The 22,527-nt window shown below is 34.2% G+C and overlaps 1 protein-coding gene across 1 annotated transcript in view; it reads left to right on the plus strand.

Annotated features, from left to right (window-relative positions):
- LOC148948194 (uncharacterized) overlaps nt 1–22,527 on the plus strand; it is a 92,440-nt gene that overhangs the window by 19,770 nt on the left and 50,143 nt on the right. Inside the window, exons 3-6 of the mRNA XM_089093809.1 lie at nt 76–259; nt 4,567–4,713; nt 5,773–5,963; nt 9,917–10,042. Of these exons, the coding sequence (XP_088949935.1) occupies nt 76–259; nt 4,567–4,713; nt 5,773–5,963; nt 9,917–10,042 (648 nt within the window). The remainder of the gene's footprint in view (nt 1–75; nt 260–4,566; nt 4,714–5,772; nt 5,964–9,916; nt 10,043–22,527) is intronic.

The following is a 22,527-nucleotide window of genomic DNA, read 5'->3' on the forward strand; positions in this document are numbered from 1 at the left end:
AAAATTTTCCCTTTTATCAGTTTCATCTACCCTTTGAAATATACAGCAACTCACGGTAACATACCTCTTTTGCAGGGGTTACCTGCCCCATCTGGAACTTTTGACTCAGCATCAAACTATACCACGCTTTCATCAGCTGCGGGTTCAAAAATAGTCGAAGAAGCATGGTCCTCCGCAGCTCTGGACACTCACTTACCAGCATTCGGTACTTATGGAAGAAATCCTATTGGACATCATTATTTGGATGTTGACGTAAAAGGTAAGACAATAAATAGGGATACAAAAGAATGCAAAATTTGAATTTTGCTCTTTTTTGATCCGTTGATTTTTGAATTAAAATAAAGTTGCTAAAATCCACCCATGACTAATTGGAGAAAAATCCAAGACAGATAGTCTGAGTAGAGAGGGACAGCTGGCATAAGCGTTTTTCAGGAAAGTATTAAATGATGTCATTTTCCTTTGTTGATAGATAGTGTATCATCCATCCATCCATCTTGGGGGAGAACTAAGGCAGATAGTCATAGAACTTTAGGGATGTTTAACATTTCTGGGTTGACTCATAACAGACAATGTTGACTGGACTTGTATGACTGAATTGCTTGGAATCAAAGGCGAACAAATGAACTAAGCCTAATAGGCCTAAGCCTATTAGAGTCTCAGGTAGACTACCATGTCCCTTGGGGTCCCAAATGTCCCCTGGACTCGCAGGCAAACGGATAAACTGAAATAATCGCAAGTAGGCTTCAGATTGTATATAGTTTACAGGAATGGGGCATATTCCTTAGGAATGAACCTAATCTTTTATTTAAAGGGAATGCTTTATTTTTCCTTTCTTTTATTTAACATCAGCGACAAAACGACTCAAAATCCCTTATTGTAAATATTGACGATATTCTCATGATTTCCAAAAGCTGAAAACTATTTTACCAATAATATTTGACTTCTTCTTCGAAAAAAGCGTTTCTCTAAAAGTGAGTTTATAAGAATTAATTTACAACACTGTGGCTCTCAAAAAAAGGAAATGATCCTTGGAGTTGCATACAATTTATGCATCATAATGGTAAAGAAGATGGTGCGAGGACAACTGGGTGGAGGCAAAAGGGGCAAAGCCACACAAAATACTCGAGCTCAATGAAAAATTATGTGAAAGATCAAAAGAATCTGATTCAAATCCTTATTTGTATTTGAGCTTGAGAATGCCATTCAAGGAGAAACAGAAAGTTGTGGCATCTATTTGCAAGGAATATTCCTAAATTATATTATATTTTATTAATATAAATATTATATTTCAATGTACATAAAACGAAAAATTGTTATAAAAGAATGTTTGGCGAAACACTAAACATCTAGTGATTCAACTCTCCATCAGAAAAGATTATGAAATTCAGGAAACTGCATAAATACCTCCCAAAATACTTACTTATATCACTTCTAAAAATGCTTAGTTTTGCTTGACATCCCCTCCCCCCTAATGAACAGATAATAAACAAAATTACATATAGATACATACTACAAAATTGAATATACACCACACTACCTTTCCGTCATCAAATCTGGAAGCTTTTAATAACGGGAAAAAATAGAGACAAGAGAAATTACTTAACTTAAACAAAAAATAAAAAAAGAAAAACACAGAAACGTTTTTAAAATATAAAAACAAAACTAAAAAGAAAAAAACCAAAAGAGCAATCTTACATATATAACTAATTTATTCGATTTTAATTAAATTTCACTTGAGTTTTTCATTTCTGATTCAAGGTTATTTCAGTCTTTCTGAAAGCACCAACTAAAAGGGAAATTTTAAGAATTAACTATTCAATCTTTCATATGTTCTAGACTATAGCACCATCTATATTCGCTGCTCTTAGTTGGTTTCTTGCAACGGGAGTTAAAGTTGTTCGGAAAGTTCACTTACTTTAAGCAAAACTTTATAGGCTCAGTCTTAAAACAGCTTGTCATGCGTAAGGTTTCTTAAAACTTATAATCTTAGAAACTTGACTATTAGTATTAGCTTAAAATAAAGCATCAAAAATAAGGTGGCAATAGCTCCATAACGTCAATAACAGCATAACGTCAATAACTGCATAACGTGACAATAACAGTCTAACGTCATTTTGCACTGGCATAAATTAAAACAAAATATTTTGTTGAAAAAGAAAAGACAATTATAAGTTCTCTTTTCATAATTAAATATATACAAGATACCTAATCAATAAGTTAGAAATAGTATTTAAACTTAGAACTTAGGACTTAAAAATTCATGGTGTAGATTTAATCGTATTTTATAATCAAGTCCGCCAATTAAAGTTATGGCAAAGAGAAGGGCCAGTGAAATAAGGTAAAACAGTATTTTCAAAATCTTCCTGATGTTTTGAATTGAATGCATTTAGACCGCCAAAATCTTTTGGTACCAGAAAAGATGAAGATAATTTTCAAAATTTCCTGCCTGTTTTTCATTGAAAAAACAATTTATCCAATGAAAAGTAAAGGGCGATTACCCCGTGTGTACTGGATGGTTATTAATACTTCAATGAAAACTAAATCCATTGTTTTATTCAATACCAATTGTTTCTTGAAGTTTTATTAAAATAAAATAAGATAAGATATTTATTTCGAAAGTGTCTATTACGAAGCAAGATGAGCCAAATTCGCATTTTTGGCTTACAATGAGAAACACAATGAGAAAGAAAAAAAAAGAAGAAAAGGCAGATACAGCAAAAATGCCTGCAAACTAAAAGAAATTAGAAAACTTTGCATCAAATCAATTAAATCGTTTCAATTTATTAATTTATTATAAATTTAAGAAGTGAACATTGAAAACGGAAAAAAGACCCAGAAAATTAAGCACATTTTAAAACAGCAAATCTTTATCTAATAAATAGAAAATTAATCTCATAGCCTTTGTTATTCCCGTTACGTTTGCTTGTAAGAACTTAAAAGCTTAATATAGCTTTTCATCTGCTACTTCTTTTCATTAACGCTTAATTTCCAACAAATTTCAGACAAAATGAATCTCAGCCCAGCAACACTGGACAAACAGTCTCGTACGCTTTGAAAAGACATTTCGAAAAGATTTCAATAAATAATCGATTGTTTTTTTTCTTTATTCTTAAACATCTATTATACCTTATCATCCCATTTCTTAAACTATATGTTCACTGAAATGAAGATCATTTAGCTTAGTATCATAAATTAATTTGACCTATATGAGAGAACGTTCCTGAAAGGAACAAAAAACAGTTGAGATGATAATAGAAAGAAGCTAACCTTTCCTCTTTTTAAAGTAACATCTCTTGATGCAGTAGTTGATAAGCAGAAACTTAAAAAAAAATTTGTCTTCAAAAATTGACCTTTCATACTTCAACATAGTTAATTGTAACAAAAAGTAAAGACGCTCTAATTTTTAAACTGTAAAAGTCTGTGAAAAAACTACGAATTTAAAAGTTAATCAAAAGTGCCGAAAATTGACTCGGACAAGCTTAAGATTTGAAGCTTTTCAGGCAAATCATAGGATAGAATTTTGACAGAGACCTAACCGGCAGAGTACTAACATGATGAACGGAGAGGAAAAAAGACAATATTAGAATAAATATATTTTAAAAAAATCTTAATTTTTATTTAAAGTCTATAGACCTTTAATGATCCAGTGATTTTTATTTATTTGCTTATTTTATCTTCAACGAATATAGAACATTATTGAATACTTTAATCTTTGATAGAAATATAAAACTGACTTGTCTGTTTGTTATCGTACCAAATGCAGCGCCGCTATAAACTGAGTCAATGGAAGCGCTGAGTCTCTAGTGAAAACACTGACGAGCATCATAATTAGTAGTTAAGGTCTTTAGATAGAGCATTGTAAACTAATTTTGATTTATTCAGTTATCTTTTCGTCAAGGAAGATAGAAAATTATCAAGTATTCCAGTTTTAATGTTAATATGAAGTTAGTTTAACTGTTAGGCATCGTACAAGATGCAGTGCTATCATGGACTGATTTATGGAAGTGCTGAGTTTGTGGCAAAACTTCAGTAAAAATGGAGATGTAAATATTAATCACTACTTAAGATCTCCAGACATGGTATACTTAATCAATTTTTATTTATTTACTTCGTTTACATTTCAGAAACATCAAGTTTTCCCATTTTTGATGATATGTAACTGACTTTGGCATTATTGCAGATATAGCTCTGCCACGGACTGAGTCTGTGGCAGTATCGAATATGCGTAAATTTCAGTTAGAAATGTAGAAGTAAATCTTAATTACAATTTAAAGTATTTAAATACTGCAAAATCAGTTAATTTTTAACTATTTACCGGCTTTGGCTTCAAAGAACATCAAACATTGCCGAGTACTCCAATCTTCAGCTGAAACTTGAAATCACAAATTCATCAGTCGCTTAGGTACCATATTCGATGTAGAACTGCCACGGCCTGAGTCTGTACCAGTACGGAATGTGTGTTTAAACATCAGTTACAAGCACAGAGGTTTATCTTAACTATTATGTAAGGTGTTTAAACATAGAATAATGAATCATTTTTGTTTATTTGATTCTTTCATCTTTTAGGAGCATCAAACATTACCGAGTACTCCAGTCTAAACTCTTTAAGTCAATATCCAGAGCCATGTCAATATATTCAAGACAGCTCAGCAGTCTGGTACCAGGAAAGCCCAGGAAGTTGTGAAGGACAGTCAATGAGGTATCTAGCCGATGGTAAGTAATCATCCTTTTAACTTGGGCCGAATTTAATTTTCTGTAATTTTATTTACATGTATAGGAATCTTACGTTCACCAATGGGGAGATCCACCCTCCTATGAATTGAGTGAAGTTTCAATTTGTACAGTTTTTATTTAAAACATCAATCTGGCGACAAAAGAAGTAAGAAAATTGGTCAACCCACCACCAACAAGCCACCGCAGCGCCAAGCCACCTGAAGCCAACACAGCTATGCACGATCTCCCTCCATCCCAATCTATCCAAGGCCATACTCTTTAAACCCTCCGAGGAAGATTCTATTTCCCTTAAATCTTTTTTATGACTTCCTCCCACCCCGACCGCGGACGACATGCTTTCCGTTTAGCCCTAGAAAGTTGGCTGAAAAGGACAATCTTTGGCAATCTGTCATCCTTAATCCGCAGAACGTGCCCTAGCCATCTCAATCTTTCTCTCATTAGCCCTAGAAAGTGGGATTGAACCAAAGAGAAGAAAACTGGTCACCGAAAATTTCAGCTAGAGCATCAAAACGGGTCATCATAACTTATCTTCAAAACTTATCTTCAAGTATATAAAACAGTAGAGAACTTGAAATAACTGAAAGTATAACGCAAACATTACAGAGGAGGTATAAGAGATAATCTGGCATAATCGATAAAATCTATAGCAGCCTTTCCATTTATTCAGAAAAGTTGTAACTTGCTTTCGAACGCCAAACACCATTTGTTATTGAATGGTTGAGATTAAATATTTAGTAAAAATGATAGCTTCATATTCATCAAAACAGTTTTTGGAAACAGTAACATTAATTTTTTGGTTGCAAAATGGGCAAAGATAGATAGAAAAGTATAGAGAATGAGTAAAAATAAGACAAATTAATTATACGAAAAATACGGAAGTGACGGGAAAAATTGTTTCATAAAGGAGTTGAACTCTCCCCCCCCCACCTAAAAAAAATGTCTTCTACCTAATTTTAATGGCATTGTGTTATTCTGTCATGTTTTGACAAAAAATATGTTCTTTAATACCTAAATAAAATATTATTTTCATTTTATTAGAAAGTCAGAACAGCCTAGAAGGAAAAGAATGTGTCAATTGTGGGAACATATCCACCAGTCTCTGGCGCAAGGATGTATCTGGTCATTATCTGTGCAACGCCTGCGGCCTCTACAACAAAGTAAATGGAGTAAACAGACCACTGCCAAGAAGTCAATCATCAAGTAAACGACCTCCAATGAACTCCATAGTGGTATGTATTTCAATTTGGTGACTTAATCTGTAAAAATACTTTTGGCCCTAATTTTTTTTATGTTGGGAAGATATTTTTGCAAAAATAGGAAGAAGTCGGAAAATATCTTAAAATCACTGAAAAACAATATTTTAAAACCTCAGGAGATCGAAGGGAGAATATGACCCTTCGCAAGTTCTTAAACAGTATCACAAAAGCTTTAAAAGGACTTACTTCAATTAAAAATAGAAGATCTTTTAGACATACTTTAAGCTTATACTGGTTTTGTTTTCTTGTAGGCTATGAAAGGAGTTATGAATGCTGAAAAATAAGTGAACAGTGTTTTTTTGTCTCTTTTTTTATGGGAGGGGTCTTATAAATATAAAGATTTACACTTTTAGGGGGGGCTTCAATAAAAGTTCTAAGCGTCGACAGATGAAAGAGAAGTAGCAGGGATAATAAATTCTTTCAGAACAAAATTACAGATTCTAAAATCTCTGCATATTTGTATACAGGCTTTTTTCTCTGGTGCAAGAACCCTTTTTAAAAGGAATAAAGAAATAAAAATCAGAGAGAAGTAATCAAATTAATTCAACAGAAGATTCCGCACTGTCTGTTTTTTTTCTTTTTGATAACAACCAAATGGCGCTTCAACTGTCAGTTTAATCTGTTGATCGACTTTCGTTGAATGTATAACTTCCAAAAAAAACTTCAGTTTCTGGAAAAGATACAATTTGAAATGGTGTTTAGCAGGAAGTTCTACAGTTTGGACCACAAGACTCATACTAAAGGGTATGGGAACCTTACAAGAATGAAAACTGGCACTTCAAAAGAAAAGTCATCAATGTCATCTAGCTTTTAGCAAATTATTCCCTCTTTTGCTTTGTCTAAATTCATGCTCGCCTTTTCAGGTATTTTAAAATTCACGGGGGGGGGGGACAATCACAGGAGTTATCAACAGTAGGCCCACTATTTTCCCAAGCTGACCTACTTTCTATAGATAGGATTTTGTTTAAATTAGATTTTGGAAACAAAAAAGCGATTAATTATTTCTTATAAGGATTTTTGCTGGATAAATTGGGGCTGGGGGGACTCCGGGCTTCCCCTAAGATTTTTCTGGCATCCTCATTCCTTGTTTTTTTTCACCCTTTTTTTTAAAAATACATTTGTCAATTTGGTCAATTATTGGCGCCCTTGTCAAAAAGCCCCCCCCCCTTCCAGAATTTTCTTATTGGTATCCTTGTCACATTGGCCTCCCAAAGATTTTTCTCAAGATCCACCCCCGTTCTGGCTTTAGTCTTAAAACATAGCAGATTAATTTTTATCGAATATCCAATTTTGTTTTATGTTGTTAAATTTAGTATTATATTCGCTAAGTCATCAGATGGTACATGCCAATGGTGCTGGTTGTTTTTAATCTTTATTTACAACGCTGAATTGTCGAATATACAACTCTCGTAAGTTTCATAGATTTCCGCAAGCAAATGTAGACAATATAGATGGCAGTATCGGCACGATTTCCATTGAGCGCTAGTTCCAAGTTTTGTGCTTAAAATCTTATTTAAAGTAATGACCATATTCATTGAAGGGGGATGGGGTGAAGTCTCTGTCCTGAAACGATTTTTGAAATAAATTTTTTTACATATAACAAAGCAATAAGAGTGTTTTTTTTTCCTTTTTTTTGTTGCATTTTGCTGTTAAACACAGAAAGTCAAGCTGCCTCACTGCTGTTTCAGTTGACACTATCTAAAGACCATTAGATATGTTCTCACCTATCTATTATGAATAAAATGCAGAATTACAAAAGAATATTCTTATAATCTAGATATTTAGCTTTAGATTTGCTGTCTATTTGAATTTCGCCTTTAATTTGGTTTGATAATAGAAAGGAAATAGGGTTATAGTGATAGCGAATTAAAGAAAGAAATTTAAAAAAAAAGGAAAATCTAACTGCGATAGGTTCTTTTTTGGGGATTAGAAACAACCCAAAAGAATTAGCATGAACACTCAAGTTCGTTTTTGCACGAAAAATCCAACAGAAAGCAACATAAATATGATTTCAAATTTAAAAAAACTAGTATGTGAAGCACACTTTTATTAAGGATTTAATGAGTTAGAACGCATAGAGATAGAGAGCGTTTTCAAAAAAATGTTGAAAAGAACAGGCTATTTGATCTTCAGTCTAGGATAGGCCATACATTTGTGAAACTAATACTATTACTGACAACTCGCCGCAGCACCAAGCCACCTGAGGTCTATTGAAAGCCTCCCTTTTTATACCCCCTCCCCGCCCTGGAAGTTCCCATTTCCCTTAAATATTTCTTCACAACGTCCGCCCACACCAACAGCGGACGACCTTCTATCCGTTTAGCCCTAGACGGTTGGACGAAAGGACGATTTGTGAGAAGCATACATACATTTAGAGGGTTTACACTCACCAACATAACTGAAGGTTTGGAGCCTTCCAAGTGATCCGAAATTACTATGTTCTATTCTTATAAAAGAAACATTAAATAATTTATAATATCATGAGACTGCGGTAGATGCAGGGGGAAAGCTATCCTCTTAATGCATGGGCAGCATGCTTTTACATTATGTTTATAAAATGGAAAAAAGATACAAAGAAAAAAGGGAAGTCGAAACTCTTTCTAGATTCTACTCCCTGTGATTATGAAGAACCAAAAACTAAAAAAAAAAATACCCCCCCCCCTAACTACTAAATCCTTGATGTCCCAGTGAATGTGCATCCATGGGCGTAGGGAGGGGGGTTTGGCAGGTGTGTGGCAGCTGCTTCCCTAGAATTTCAAACTTATACTAGATGTGACTAAAAAAGCAGAAGGTAGATGGCTGAAAATTCAATTGACAAAATGTAAATGGTTGAAAAAGCGAGAAATAAACAGCTAGAATGACATAACAAAAGTCAAACAAGAAGCATTTGGAAATTTTTAGCTCTAATCCAAGAAGATTAAACTGAAGCCTATTGATGATTTGTGATTTTGGTGACTACTTATTAATAAATATTTCATAGGTATTATAGGACTTGCTGGTAATGTAAGGTTTTGTGAACTGCCAATACAACTTCAGCTCCTCCCCTCCCCTCATCACAGAATAGGCTGACCCCCCCCCCTAGACAAGAAGCTACGTACGTCCATGTGTGCATCATACCAATCCTTTTTTTTTTTTTTATATAGTTGAATGATTCAATTTTAGCAATATTAGACTAAGAAATAAAAAAAAATATATTTGGGCTTAAGATAAGCTAAAATTTAAGACTTCATGCGCCTAGTACTGAGCCTTTAAGTAGTTTAATAGCGAAAATTTTTCCCTAGTAGTTCCTTTACTGATATTAATGGAAAATGATCTCTTCTCAGATAATGATTAAAAGTAAGCCTTTATATTTCACTATCCAGGTTCAATCTTTTCCAAAACAATAATTTGCTTGAGCCCAAATTTTAAAATCTAAGCCATTGTCATGCTTTATCCAAAATAAGTTTTTTACTAAAAAAAAAATGAAATGGAAGAGGCCTTATTTTTTCCTAACATTCTTGATTCAATCCTCAAAATATATCGGAACAAACCCACACTATCCAGCAGCCTTATAAAGCATTTTTTTTCTTTAAATAAAACAAACATGCTCAATAACTTCGTCAAATTACAAAAATAAAAACCACAGCCTTTGGTTTTTGATACGAAGCTACGTATTTATTGAAACTACATCATTCCTGTCATGCTGTCACTGTTAATCTTACACTTTTGAGATAATTGAAAAAATTGTTCACTAAGCTGTTCTCAGAGGGAGGATGACCAGGGGTAATATAGCTCAGGAGCTTTAAGGCGTGATTGAGCATTTATTGCCCTATTGATCCTCCCTAAAGATTTTGGCAATTTTCTCAAAAGTGTGAAAATGTCTGACAGAGAATCTCAAATTTCAAACTGTATTTGTTTCTTAACATGCATGCTGTCTTGCTTTTTAGCCAATCAGCAGAAGAAATGGCCTCACTTGTAGTAATTGTTCAACACAAGTCACAACATTATGGAGGAGAAATGCGCATGGTGAGCCGGTTTGCAATGCATGTGGCTTATATTTTAAATTGCATGGTGTAAGTACATTATTTAGCTTATTAACCCCTCTTTGCTCAGTCTTGCTTGTTCTTATAAAATAGGAATTACTAATTTGTTTAGAAAGCAAAATAAAAAAGAGGACATAGTATCTTCAAAATTTTAGTTTAGACTTTCCTGAAGGAGAGATAAAGTAAGGTAAACATATAATAAAAATTACTTAGACTAATGATAAATTTAAGCTCGATTCTTTCTGACATTAATTAGATATAATATCTTAATAGTTTCAATTTAAATCAAAAATGCAAAAAAAGGCACATGCAAAAAATCAACATCGTACAATATCATTGTATTCAGAGGCTCAGTGGCTGACCTTGGTTAGGGGGGGGCAAAAAAGGGAGTGGTACAGTCATAAATAAATGTTTACTTTACTCAGGATCAGAGGCAATGCTATAGCGTTGCCTATAGTAAAGGCCATACGGCTCCAATGTTTATCATTATTATTATTATTTTTCCCCAGAGGCACTTCATATAGAAGGGATCGTCATAGAAACTTCAAAGGGGGCTCATTTGAAGGGAAATCGAGAGTTCTAGTGCTCTTTTTAAGGGTTAAAAGTGATTGAAGCAACTAGCCCCCCCACCTCCCAACGCCCATCATTCCCCAAACATATCCAATTAAAATTTTGAGATAGCCATTTTGTTCAGCGTAGTTGATTTCTAGATAGAAAATATGTTTCTGAGGAGGACACTCCCCAAAAACCCTCAAGGCAAGGGTTTTAAGTTATACCCTGGGAGCATATAAAGTTTTTATAGAAGGCGTTGTCGTTTTAGTGCGTCATCTTTTCGTCCAATATTTTTAAAATCTCTTCAATCTAAATCTTGACATATAACTAGCACGGCCCTCACCCTCAGCACTGTAATTCAGATTAAAAACATATAATTTCCTCGAAAATCCTATTACATTTCTAATTTAGAATTGTTCAGACTAATTATAATCATAAAAAACACATAAAAACACAAAAAAATTATCTCGTAAACACAATAAATGAGACCGTACCAACATAAGAAACCTAGGATATTATGCACTGTCCCTCTCATGGGAATCCAGACCTCCAGCTCTGTGTTCTTTTCACCAAGCCTGTATTTGGGCCCAAATCCTTGCATCTGTTCCAGCCTCACTGTTATCTTCCTTCCAGTAAATGAAAATTGACCTATTACAAGACCCCCGTCCTTGAATGCAAAATCTTCGTAATGATAAAAGAGGTTAGCGTTTCTAACTTACATTTAATTTTCTAAATATATTTAAGTCATGAAAAACGATGCTACAAAGACTAAATTACTCAGAATAGGAATAAATGAGAACGAACAGGTGTTGCTAGGGAACAAGAAAATTGATCAAGTGAATAGCTTCACTTAATGTTACTATCTACTACTAAAAGCTCATTACATGCCTGGGATTATTACAGCTGCGTGCGCTGCTCCTTCATCCCAATCTATTCAAAGCCTTCCATTTTACCCCCTCAGAAGAAATTCCAGTTCCTCTTAAATCTTTCCTTACCACCTTTTCTCACCCAATTCAGGTCGAAGTCCTTTTCGTTTGACCCTTGATGAGTTGCCGAAAAAGATGATCTTTGACATTCTGTCGTCCTTCATCTGCAAAACATGTCCTAGACATTTTAACTTTTCTCTAATTATAGCAAAGTAGGATAGAACCACCTTTTCCTAGAGGCTCATGTTTGAAATTATGTCAGTCAAACAGATATCCAAAAATGTCCGTTGGCAGTTCCTCTGGAAAACATCTGAAAAAATCCACCTCCGTCTTTCGCATCTATGCTTCAGATCCATACATGATCACAGTCATCACTATAGCTTCTAATATTCTATTCTTCGTTCGCAGACTTATCTTCCTTTTGTTTGAAACTTTTTTCCACTTCGAAAAAAAAACCTGAACTTTGGCTATTCTATTTTTATGGCCTCACTGCATCCACCATCCTTACTAATCATATTGCCGAGGTAAGTAAAGCTATCTCCTTGATCCATCTTCTCGTTCCAAACATCACCTCTTTGCCTTCATTAATCCCAATTCTAAGCAACTTAGTCTACTGACATTAATTTTAAAACATAATTCTTGCACCCCAAAATATCAAAACCTCCAAAAAATTATTCAAATAGTTAATATTTAATATTCACCAAAATCATTCATATTCATTTGGTCAAAGACACTCAAATCATCTGCAAAATCTAAATATAGGAGAGTTTTATCTTCCTATTTGATTCTTTGTTCCTACTTCATTAATAATTGCATTTCCTATCTTAACCAAAGCAATGCAATATTGTTTTCGTTCATAGTACTAATTACTTTAATGTATGCGCCTGGTGTACCACACAAAGAAAGAACCCTCTTGAAAGCTCTTCTACTGGCTGAGTCAAACATTTGTCCAAAATCTATAAGACAGAGAGGCTCATAGGGGTCTTATGATTCAGACATTTCTCAATTATTAACCTAAGAGTAGAAATTTGGTCAACGCATCCTTTTCCTTTCCTAAAACCACACTTCACTTACCTGAGTAGTAAAGAGTAGAAATTTGGTCAACGCATCCTTTTCCCTTCCTAAGGAAAAGAAATTTTTCCTTTCCTAAGAGTAGAAATTTGGTCAACGCATCCTTTTCCTTTCCTAAAACCACACTTCACTTACCTGAGTAGTAAAAATAGTGGATACAGTCAAGATATACAAAATGGATTAGCCAGGTCACAGTTGATTTTTCATAGTTGAACAAAGTTTGGAACAATAGGAAGATAATTCTGCAAACTAAGATCGTAACATTGACATCCGCAGTAACGACAATAGTCAAGTATGGCTCTGAATCGTGGGCATTTTGAAAGGTTAAAGGAGACGCTTTCCAGAAGAATCGTCTAAAGACAGTTGTAGGTAATCGTTTGACCGACAAAATATGAAACAATAAACTGTGTGAAAAATGTGGTTTTATCCCGCTTTCAAGGGCTATAACGAAGGAAAGGGCAAGATGGCTAGGTCACGTTTCAAACAGTTCGTGGTAACAAACTAAAAGGAGCGACCCGGCTCAATAGTAACCGAAACAAAACGGAATTCTGATTCCAATAGATACATCAAAAGAATCAGATTTTCATGCTGGTTTAAAATATATAAGTTTCATCAGGTTTAGTTCTACCTATCAAAAGCTACGAGCCTGAGAAAATTTTCCTTATTTTCGAAAAAAGCCGGAAACAGCCCCTAAAGGTTAATTGATCTCTATGAAAACCACACCATCAGATTCAGCGTACCAGAGAACCATACTGTAGAGGTTACAAGTTCCTATCTGCACCAATGTGGAATTTTGTATTTTTTTGCCAGAAGAAATATCACGGATACGTGTTTATTTTTATTTTTTTCTTCCCCAGGGGTAATCGTATCAATCCAGTGGTCATATATTTTACGAGAGGGTTCATTCGAATGGAAATTAAAAGCTCTAGTGCCGTTTTTAAGTGACCAAAAATTCGAGGGCAACTAGGCCCCCTCCCACGCTCATTTTTTTCCCGTGAACGGATCAAAATTTTGAGATAGCCATTTTGTTGAGCATAGTCGAAATATATAATAACTATTTATTTGAGTACGATTTAATCCCCCACAGTCCCCGGGGGAAGGGCTGCAAAGACGTTTTCAGGGTTTTTTTTCTAGTGGGGGGGGGGGGGTCGGGTGGATTGGGTTACGTGGGAGGATTTCTCCATGGGGAATTTTTCATGAGGAAGATCCTGGATATCCCACCATTAATTAAAAATAGATCAGAAATTAAATAGAAAAAAACAAGTTTTTTCAACTGAAAGTAAGGAGTAGCATTAAAACTTAAAACGAACAGAAATTATTACGTATATGAGGCTGTTCGTCCCATCGTCAATATCTGGCTTTTTACGCTAAAGTATTTCTAGTAACTTCAAAAGTGCTATTTGTTCTAATTAAACGGCCTTTGTGATTCAGGGGTCTTTTAACTTAAAACGAACAGAAATTATTCCGTATATGGAAGAGGCTGTCCCCTCCTCAACGCCTCGCTCTTTACGCTAAAGTTTTTTATTTTTTAAAAAAATAGACTTGTGAGAAAGTCAAACTTTAGCGTAAAGAGCGAGGCGTTGAGGAGGGGACAGGCTCTTTCATATACGGAATAATTTCCGTTCGTTTTAAGTTTTAACGTCGTTCCTTACTTTCAGTTAAAAAAACTTGTTTTTTTATTTAATTTTTTAACGTTTTTCAATTAATGCAGGTTTTGATTTTGGCTCACCGTATATGAATAATTAAAACAAAATTTGCATATCAATTTTACTTTTATTTGGTTAAATGGCTTTCTCTAAACTTGTTTAATTTTATTTACGAACGTTTTTATTTGTAATAAATATACGTAACTTACGAATTACCTTACGTCACGCACTTCTATATTCATATATATTTTTTATACGTATATTAGGGGGTTTCGCCCTTTAGTCAATACCTTGCTCTTTAAGCTAAAGTTCCAATTTTGTTCCAATTCTTTAAAAATGACCCCTTAATCACAAAGGCCGTTAATCAAACAGTTCGTGGTAACGAACTGTAAGTAAGGAGCGACCCGGCTCAATGGTAACCGAAACTCTAGAAAACGGCATTTTGATACAAATAGATACATTAAACGAATCACATTTTAATGCTGATTTCAAATATATAAGTTTCATCAAGTTTAATCCTACCCATCAAAAGTTAGGTGCCTGAGAAAATTTGGCTGATTTTCGAAAAAAGGGGAAAAGACCCCATAAAACTTATAGCATCTTAATGAAAATCATACCATCATATTTCGCGTATCAGAGAATCCTATTGTAGAGGTTTTAAGCTCCTATCTACAAAAAGGTGGAATTTTGCATTTTTTGCCATAATAAAGAACACGGTTGTATTTGCATTTGTTTGTTTGTTTGTTTGTTTTTTTTTGTTTTTTTTTCCCCAGGGGTGATTGTATCGAACCAGCGGTCCTAGAATATCGTGGAAGGGCTCAATGGAATGAAAATTAAAAGTTCTAGTGCCCTTTTTAAGTGACCGAAAAAAATAGAGGGCAACTAGGCCCCCTCCCACGCTCAGTTTTTTCCCAGAGTCACCTGATGAAAATTTTGAGATAGCCATTTTGTTCAGCATGATCGAAAATATTATAAGTATGTCTTTTAGGATGACTTAATCCCCCTAAGTTCCCGGGGGGAGGGCTGAAAGTAATGAACTTTACCCAATGTTAACATATAGTATTGGTTATTTGGAAGTATACAGACGTTTTCAGGGGAGATTTTTCCTGGTAGTGGGGGGGGGGTCAGGGGTTATATGAGAGGATCTTTCCATGAAGGAAGTTTTCATGGGGGAAGGGACATTGCTATGAAGGGGACGCCGTACTTCCAGCATTATTTAAAAAAAGATCATAAATTTAATATAAAAAAACAAGTATTTAAACTGCAACAGCAGCAACATCGAAACTTTAAACGAACAGAAAATATTACATATATAATTGGGTTCACCCCGTAGTCAATGCCTCGCTCTTTAAGCCAAAGATTTCTTAGTACTTTCATATGAGCTATTTATTCTAATTAACGGCCTTTGTGATTAAGCGGTCATTTCTATAGAATTGGAACAAAATTTGAACTTTCACTTAAAGAGCAAGGTATTGACTAGGGGGCGAACCCCCTAATAAACGTATTAAAAATACATGAATATAGAAGTTCGTTACGTAAGCTAATTCGTAAGTTACGTATATTTACTACTAATAAAAACGTTCGCAAATAAAATTAAACAAGTTTCAAGAAAGCCATTTAACTAAATAAAAGTAAATTAGTATGACAATTTTGTTGTAATTATTCATAAACGGTGAGCCAAGATCAAAACCTGTATTTATTCACAAACGATCAAAAATTAAATAAAAAAACACGTTTTTTAAACTGAAAGTAAGGAGCGACATTAAAACTTAAAACGAACAGAAATTATTCTTTATATGAAAGAGACTGTCTCCTCCTCAACGCCTCGCTCTTTACGCTAAAGTTTGACTCTGTCTCACAACTTTATTTTTTAAAATAATAAAAAACTTTAGCGTAAAGAGCGAGGCGTTGAGGAGGGGACAGTCTCTTTCATATACAGAATAATTTCTGTTCGTTTTAAGTTTTAATGTCGCTCCTTACTTTCAGTTAAAAAACTTGTTTTTTCTATTTAATTAGAATAAATAGCTCTTATGAAAGTAATAAAAAATCTTTGGCTTGAAGAGCGAGGTATTGACTAGGGGGTGAACCCATTCATATACGTAATATTTTCTGTTCGTTTTAAGTTTTGATGTTGCTCCTTACTTCCAGTTGAAAAACTTGTTGTTTTTTATTTAATTTCTGATCTTTTTTTTAAATAATGCTTGGAAATCTGGCCACCCCCTTCATAGCTATGTCCCTTCCCCCATGAAAACCTCCTTCATGGAAAGATCCTCCCACATAATCCCCGACCCCAACTACCAGAAAAATCCCCCTGAAAACGTTTGTATACTTCCCAATAACCAATACTATATGTCAACATTGGGTAAAGTTCATAACTTTCAGCCCTCCCCCTGAGGACTTCGGGGACCCCCTGAGGATTACGTCATCCTAAAAGACATATTTATCATATTTTCGATTATACTGAATAAAATTGCTATCTAAAAATTTTGATTGGGTGACTTTGGGAAAAAAATTAGCGTGGGAGGGGGCCTAGTTGCCCTCCATTTTTTGTCACTTAATACGGGCACTAAAACTTTTAATTTTCGTTCCAATGAGCCCTCCCACAATATTCTAGGACCAATGGGTCGATACGATCACCCCTTGGGGAAAAAAAACCACAAAAAAAACAAATAAACACGCATCCGTGATCTTTCTTTTGGCAAAAATGCAAAATTCCACATTTTTGTAGATAGGAGCTTGAAACCTCTACAGTAGGGTTTATCTGATACGCTAAATATTATGGTGTGATTTTCATTAAGGTTCATAGCTTTTAGGGGGTCTTTCCCCCTTTTTTCAAAAATCAGCCAAATTTTCTCAGGAGCGTAACTTTTGATGGGTAGGATTAAACTTAATAAAACTTGTATTTTTCAAATCAGCATTAAAATCTGATTCTTTTGATGTATCTATTGGTATCAAAACCCCGTTTTCTAGAGTTTTGATTACCATTGAGCCAGGTCGCTCCTACTTACAGTTCGTTACCACGAACTGTTTGATAATTTTTATGTGATAATAAATAAAAGATATTGTATGTCTTCGGCTTGTGGTTCTTACCCAATAAAAAAAAACATTTTTTTTTTCCAATTGGATGTAAGGAATAACATTAATACACAAAAGGAATAACATAAATTATTTCTAATATCTTTTAAAAATCTTTTCTTTCATTCATTTCAGTCATTTGAAAATTGCTCAACTTGTGACTTTCATTTTCATCAAAATAGTTTCGACCTCTTTGGCCGTTTCGTTACTATGCCTCACAAAATTAGTTCCGCAAATGTTGCTAATTTAAGGTACGTGAGAGAATCTTTCCATCGAGAAATGTCTCGTGGGGGACTGAAATTTTCAATGGAGGGGAACTGGATTTCCCAAAATTATTAAAAAAAGATCAGCAATTAAATAAAAAACAAGTTTTTTCAACTGAAAGTAAAAGGCAGCATCAAAACTTAAAACGAACAGAAAATATTACGTATATGAGATGGGTTGGCTCCCCTCAGTAGCTCACTCTTACGCTAAAGTTTCTTTTTTAACTTTTAAAAGAGGTTATTATTCTAATTAAACAGCCTTTGTGATTCGAGAGTCCTTGTTAAACAACTGGAACAAAAATCAAACTTGTTTTACTATAAGCTTATTATTAGTTTAAAAAAGTAAAATTAATATGCCAATTTCGTTTTAATTATTCATGTACGGTGAGCCAAATTCAAAACCTGCACTAATTCCAAAAAACTCAGAAATTAAATAAAAAAAACAAGTTTGTTTTAACTGAAAGTAAGGAGCAACATTAAAACTCAAACCGAACAGAAATTATTTGGTATGTGAAAGGGGCTGTCCCCTCCTCAACGCCCGCTCTTTACGCTAAAGTTTTTTTATTGTTTTATAAAGTGGAGTTGTGAGAAAGAGTCAAACTTTAGCGTAACGAGCAAAGAATTGAGGAGGGGACATCCTCTTTCATATACGGAATAATTTCTGTTCGTTTTAAGTTTTGATGGTACTCCTTACTTTCATTAAAAAAAACTTGTTTTTTTATTCAGTAAAACAGTTCGTGGTAACGAACTGTAAGTAAGGAGCGACCCGGCTGAATAGTAACCGAAACTCTAAAAAACAGAATTTTGATACAAATAGTTATATTCAAAGAATCGAATTTGTATGCTGATTTCAAATATATAAGTTTCATCAAGTTTAATTATACCAATAATAAGTTACGAGCCTGAACAAATGTGCCTTATTTTTGAAAAAAAGAGGGAAACGCCCCCTAAAACAAGGGCACCGGTAGAAAAGATTCCAGAGGGGGGCTAAAGGCCAAAATATCAATGATGGTTGGGTGACAGTTTTAGTGGCTTAGGGTTCCAAACTGCTACTTTACCCCGAAGAGAACGAATTTCCAATAAATTTAAAATTCTGAGAAGCTAATTGATATAAAAGCATCAACAGCTATATTTTAGGCTTCCCACCTGTAGAAAAGTAATGCCAAACGGTGGCAGTACTGGACTCAACCAAGTTGATTCACTTTATTTGTAATGAATTTAGGCTACGTTTGGTGATATATAATTGCATATCAGCTATAATGAAGGGGGGTCAGTCATTGTCTTGGTGGGAGTAGGGTAGATTCCTATAAAAGTACATTTTAATGGACAAACTGCTTACTCTGTCTGAGGCTTCAGATAGATGTTGAAAGAGTTAGGGGGGAGTAGGAATTAATTAGAATGTTTCTCTATACAGCTAAAATTTTGCATTCCCATATCTAAAAGCACATAGGTGGAAAAGGCAAGGCAGATTATTATCATCCCCGTCAGGAAATTTCTTTGGGGGGGGGCAAATACTGCTAGGAACCTAGTTTTCAGCAATTTTAAATGGTAATATTTTTCTTTTTCAATTTAGATGAAGTACTTCACTGTATTTAAACGGATGTATGTAATTTATTTACCGATAAGAAAATCCTATTCTAGAGGCATTGATGGCTTCAGTTATGTAGAAGATGGAAAGTCTCACAGAATTTTTATCCACAGTCATACAAACAATAATACTCCTTTTCATCCAACCGAAATTCTTTAGTAGTAATATTAACAAGGACTTTTCACCAAAATTACTATTCATCGCCAATTTTTTAAGTATATTCAAATTTCATCCAAAATTGAAATTGCAAATTTCAACATAGGGCGGTACTAATCAATGTACAATTATTGATTTACACGTTTTAAAAGCAATTAACCCGGGATTTAAGGGACTGGTACCTCAAATTATATCATGGTTAGGCCTGGGTATGATTTGGATAATAATCAGAAATTAAATAAAAAAGAGTTTTTATCAAGTGAAAGGAAGGAACAGATTTGGAACCTAGGTGAACAGAATAATTTTTGTACGAAAAGGGTTGTCTGCTCATACTCTTTACAATGAAGTTTGGCTTTTATCCAAATTTTAAAGAAAACATGCAAGTGGAAGAAAAGATTTTTCAAAGCACTAAAAACTTTTGTTTAATGAACAAAGTGTTGATAAGGCGCAGTCCCCCTTACATACAGAGTAATTAATATTTATTTTAAGTTTTAAACTTGCTCCTTACTTTAGTTGAAAAACCTTTTCTATTTGTGTAATTACATTTCATGAACATGTAAAGTTTTATGAATACAATGCTTTTGGTTGCGCAGAAAAAAAAACTGTCAATATTTCAATGCTCTCTATTCGGATTTTGATGGATAACCAAACAGTTCGTGGTAGCGAACTGTAAGTAAGGAGCGACCCGGCTCAATAGTAAGTGAAACTCTAAAAACGGAATTTTGATACAAATAGTAATTAGATCGAAAGCATTGGCTTTTTAAACAGATTCTAAATAAATAGGTTTCATCAAGTTTAGTGTTGCCGATCCTACGGAACGAGCCTGAGAAAATTTGTCTGATTTTTGAAAAAGGGGAGTCATAGAATTTTGATGAAAAACACATCATCAGACCCTGCGTATCAAAAGAACCCTACTGTAGAGGTTTCAAGCTCATATCTGCAAAAATGTGTAATTTTGTAATTTTTTCCAGAAGAAAGATCATCGATGCGCGTTTATTTGTTGTTTCTTTTTTGTCTATTTTTTTTTTCAGGGGTGATCGCACTGATCCAGTGGGCCTGGAACCTCGGGAGGTGGTTCATTCTAGTTCTAGTGCCTTTTTTAAGTGACCAAAAATTGGAGGGCAACTAAGCCCCCTCCCGCGCCACTTTTTTCCAAAATCGTCCGATCAAAATTTTGAGATAGTTTTTTTGTTCAGCATAGTTGAAATGCCCAGTAGCTGCGTCTTTGGAAATAAAATGACCCCCTAAAGCCCCTAGGGAAAGGTTTGTAAGTTATTGGGAAGTATGCACATATTTTTTGGGTGGGAGGGTTGGACGAATTTTATGCTTGGAGAATTTTTCATAGAGAGGGAAGTTTCCAGGGGGTGAATATTTTAGGGGAAATTTTTATACTGGGTGAATTTTCAAAAATTCCTATACGAATTTTCTTTATATGCCTTGCTTTCTCGTTAGCGATTCAAATTATACGCGTGGAGATGTTAAGGGAAACTGTCCAAGGTAAATTTCACCAGAATTTAATTGTCCAAGGGATATTTCTATAGGGAGGGGGATTTTTCCGTGGAGGTGGAGCCAGATATCCTGACGATCAGAAATTAAACAAAAAAACGAGTTGTTTCAACTGAAAATAAGAAGCAACATTAAAACTTAAAACGAACAGAAATTATTACGTATATGAGGGGGGTTGTCCCCTCCTCAACACCACGCTTTTTACGCTAAAGTTTAATGTTTGTCCGAATTCATTAAAAACGACTCGTGAAACTTAAGGGTCGTTTAATTAAAAGAATAAGGAACTTCTTTTTAAAGGGCCGAAAAACTGTAGCATGAATAGCGAAGTGTTGAAGAGGGGGCAACCCCCTCATATACATAATAATTTCTGTTCATTTTAAGTTTTAATGTTGCTTCTTATTTTCAGTTGAAAAAACTTGTTTTTTCTTTGTTTCATGAAGCGTAGAGACTAACATTTTTCTAAGACAATGGAAAAAGTATGTCAATTAAAGTAAAAGTATATAAAAATGAAAAAAGTAAGAAATTACAAAAAATACACAAACAATAGCCTACTCAAAAAAAACTGAGATATAAACTCCTAGCATTCAGTTCTGTTGAGCAATGTTGAAGTGTTGGACGGATATTTTTTTTTAACAATATTGACAATTTTTAACTTAGTTATCAAACACCAAAATATTTAATGCCCTTAGACTCAGTGTTTATTAAAAGTAACGCATTATCAAAGTAGTTTGTTCAAAGTAAAACATTAAAACTAAAATAAAGAAAATCAGCTAAAATTTTTTAAGTCAATGTTTTAAATTTAATTTTAAATACCAAAATCTCATATATTTGCACCTTTTACTTTATAACTTTAAAAAGTTAAATCTATTTCAAAGTGACAACTAGATAAATATAATCACTCCCGGAAAAAAAATGATAATAAAACACAAAAAACGTGTCCATTCAGGGGGATTATACAGAAATTCCCAGCATTCCGTTCAGGGGAAACATTTCTAATTATAGTGGCTTCATATATCAGCTCATGGGTACTTTTGCAATGCAAGCTTAAGTTGACGGCAGATTTTTACCGAAATTGACCCTAATTAAGTTGTTTTTTTTGTGTGTTTTCTATAAGTAAACGAACTTTCTTGTGTACTAATAACTGCACTAATTACTAATAAACAAATACATTTTTAGGATCACCATGAAAAGCTGATTCTTCAATTGAATGTTATCAATAGTTAGGCTCTTATACTTTCGTTATTGACAAGGATCGTTATTTACTTACCATTCATTACTAAGAAGAAACTGAATTTTTTTGTTGCTCCAACCAAATTATAGAGAAACAATGTTTGTGGAAAACTCTAAAGGGGTCACTCAGTCACAAGTTAGAACTTTTATTTTCCTTATTAATGGTCAAAATCTATTGGCAGGCAGCTAACTATGGGGCAACACACATTTTTTTCCATTTTCCTTGTAATTACTGTATAGTCCCAAATTTCCAGGGGGGTCATGGCCCCCTGCCCCCCTGCCGGAGCCCATGCCCTAAAAGTGATAGAATCTTAATTAAAAATCAACCCATCAGATTCAGCATAAAAGAAAACCGTATCGTACATGTTTAAAGCTCCTATCTGCAAAAATGGGGAATTTTGTAGTTTTTGTCAGAAGAAAGATAACGGATGCGTGTTTATTTGTTTGTTGTTTTTTTTCCCTGGGGTGATCGTATAGATCCAGTAGTCCTAGAATATGGTGA

This window comes from Artemia sp. Qi Xiang Cuo, chromosome 9 (assembly GCF_049724085.1).
Source record: "Artemia sp. Qi Xiang Cuo chromosome 9, ASM4972408v1, whole genome shotgun sequence".
Taxonomy (NCBI): domain Eukaryota; kingdom Metazoa; phylum Arthropoda; class Branchiopoda; order Anostraca; family Artemiidae; genus Artemia; species Artemia sp. Qi Xiang Cuo.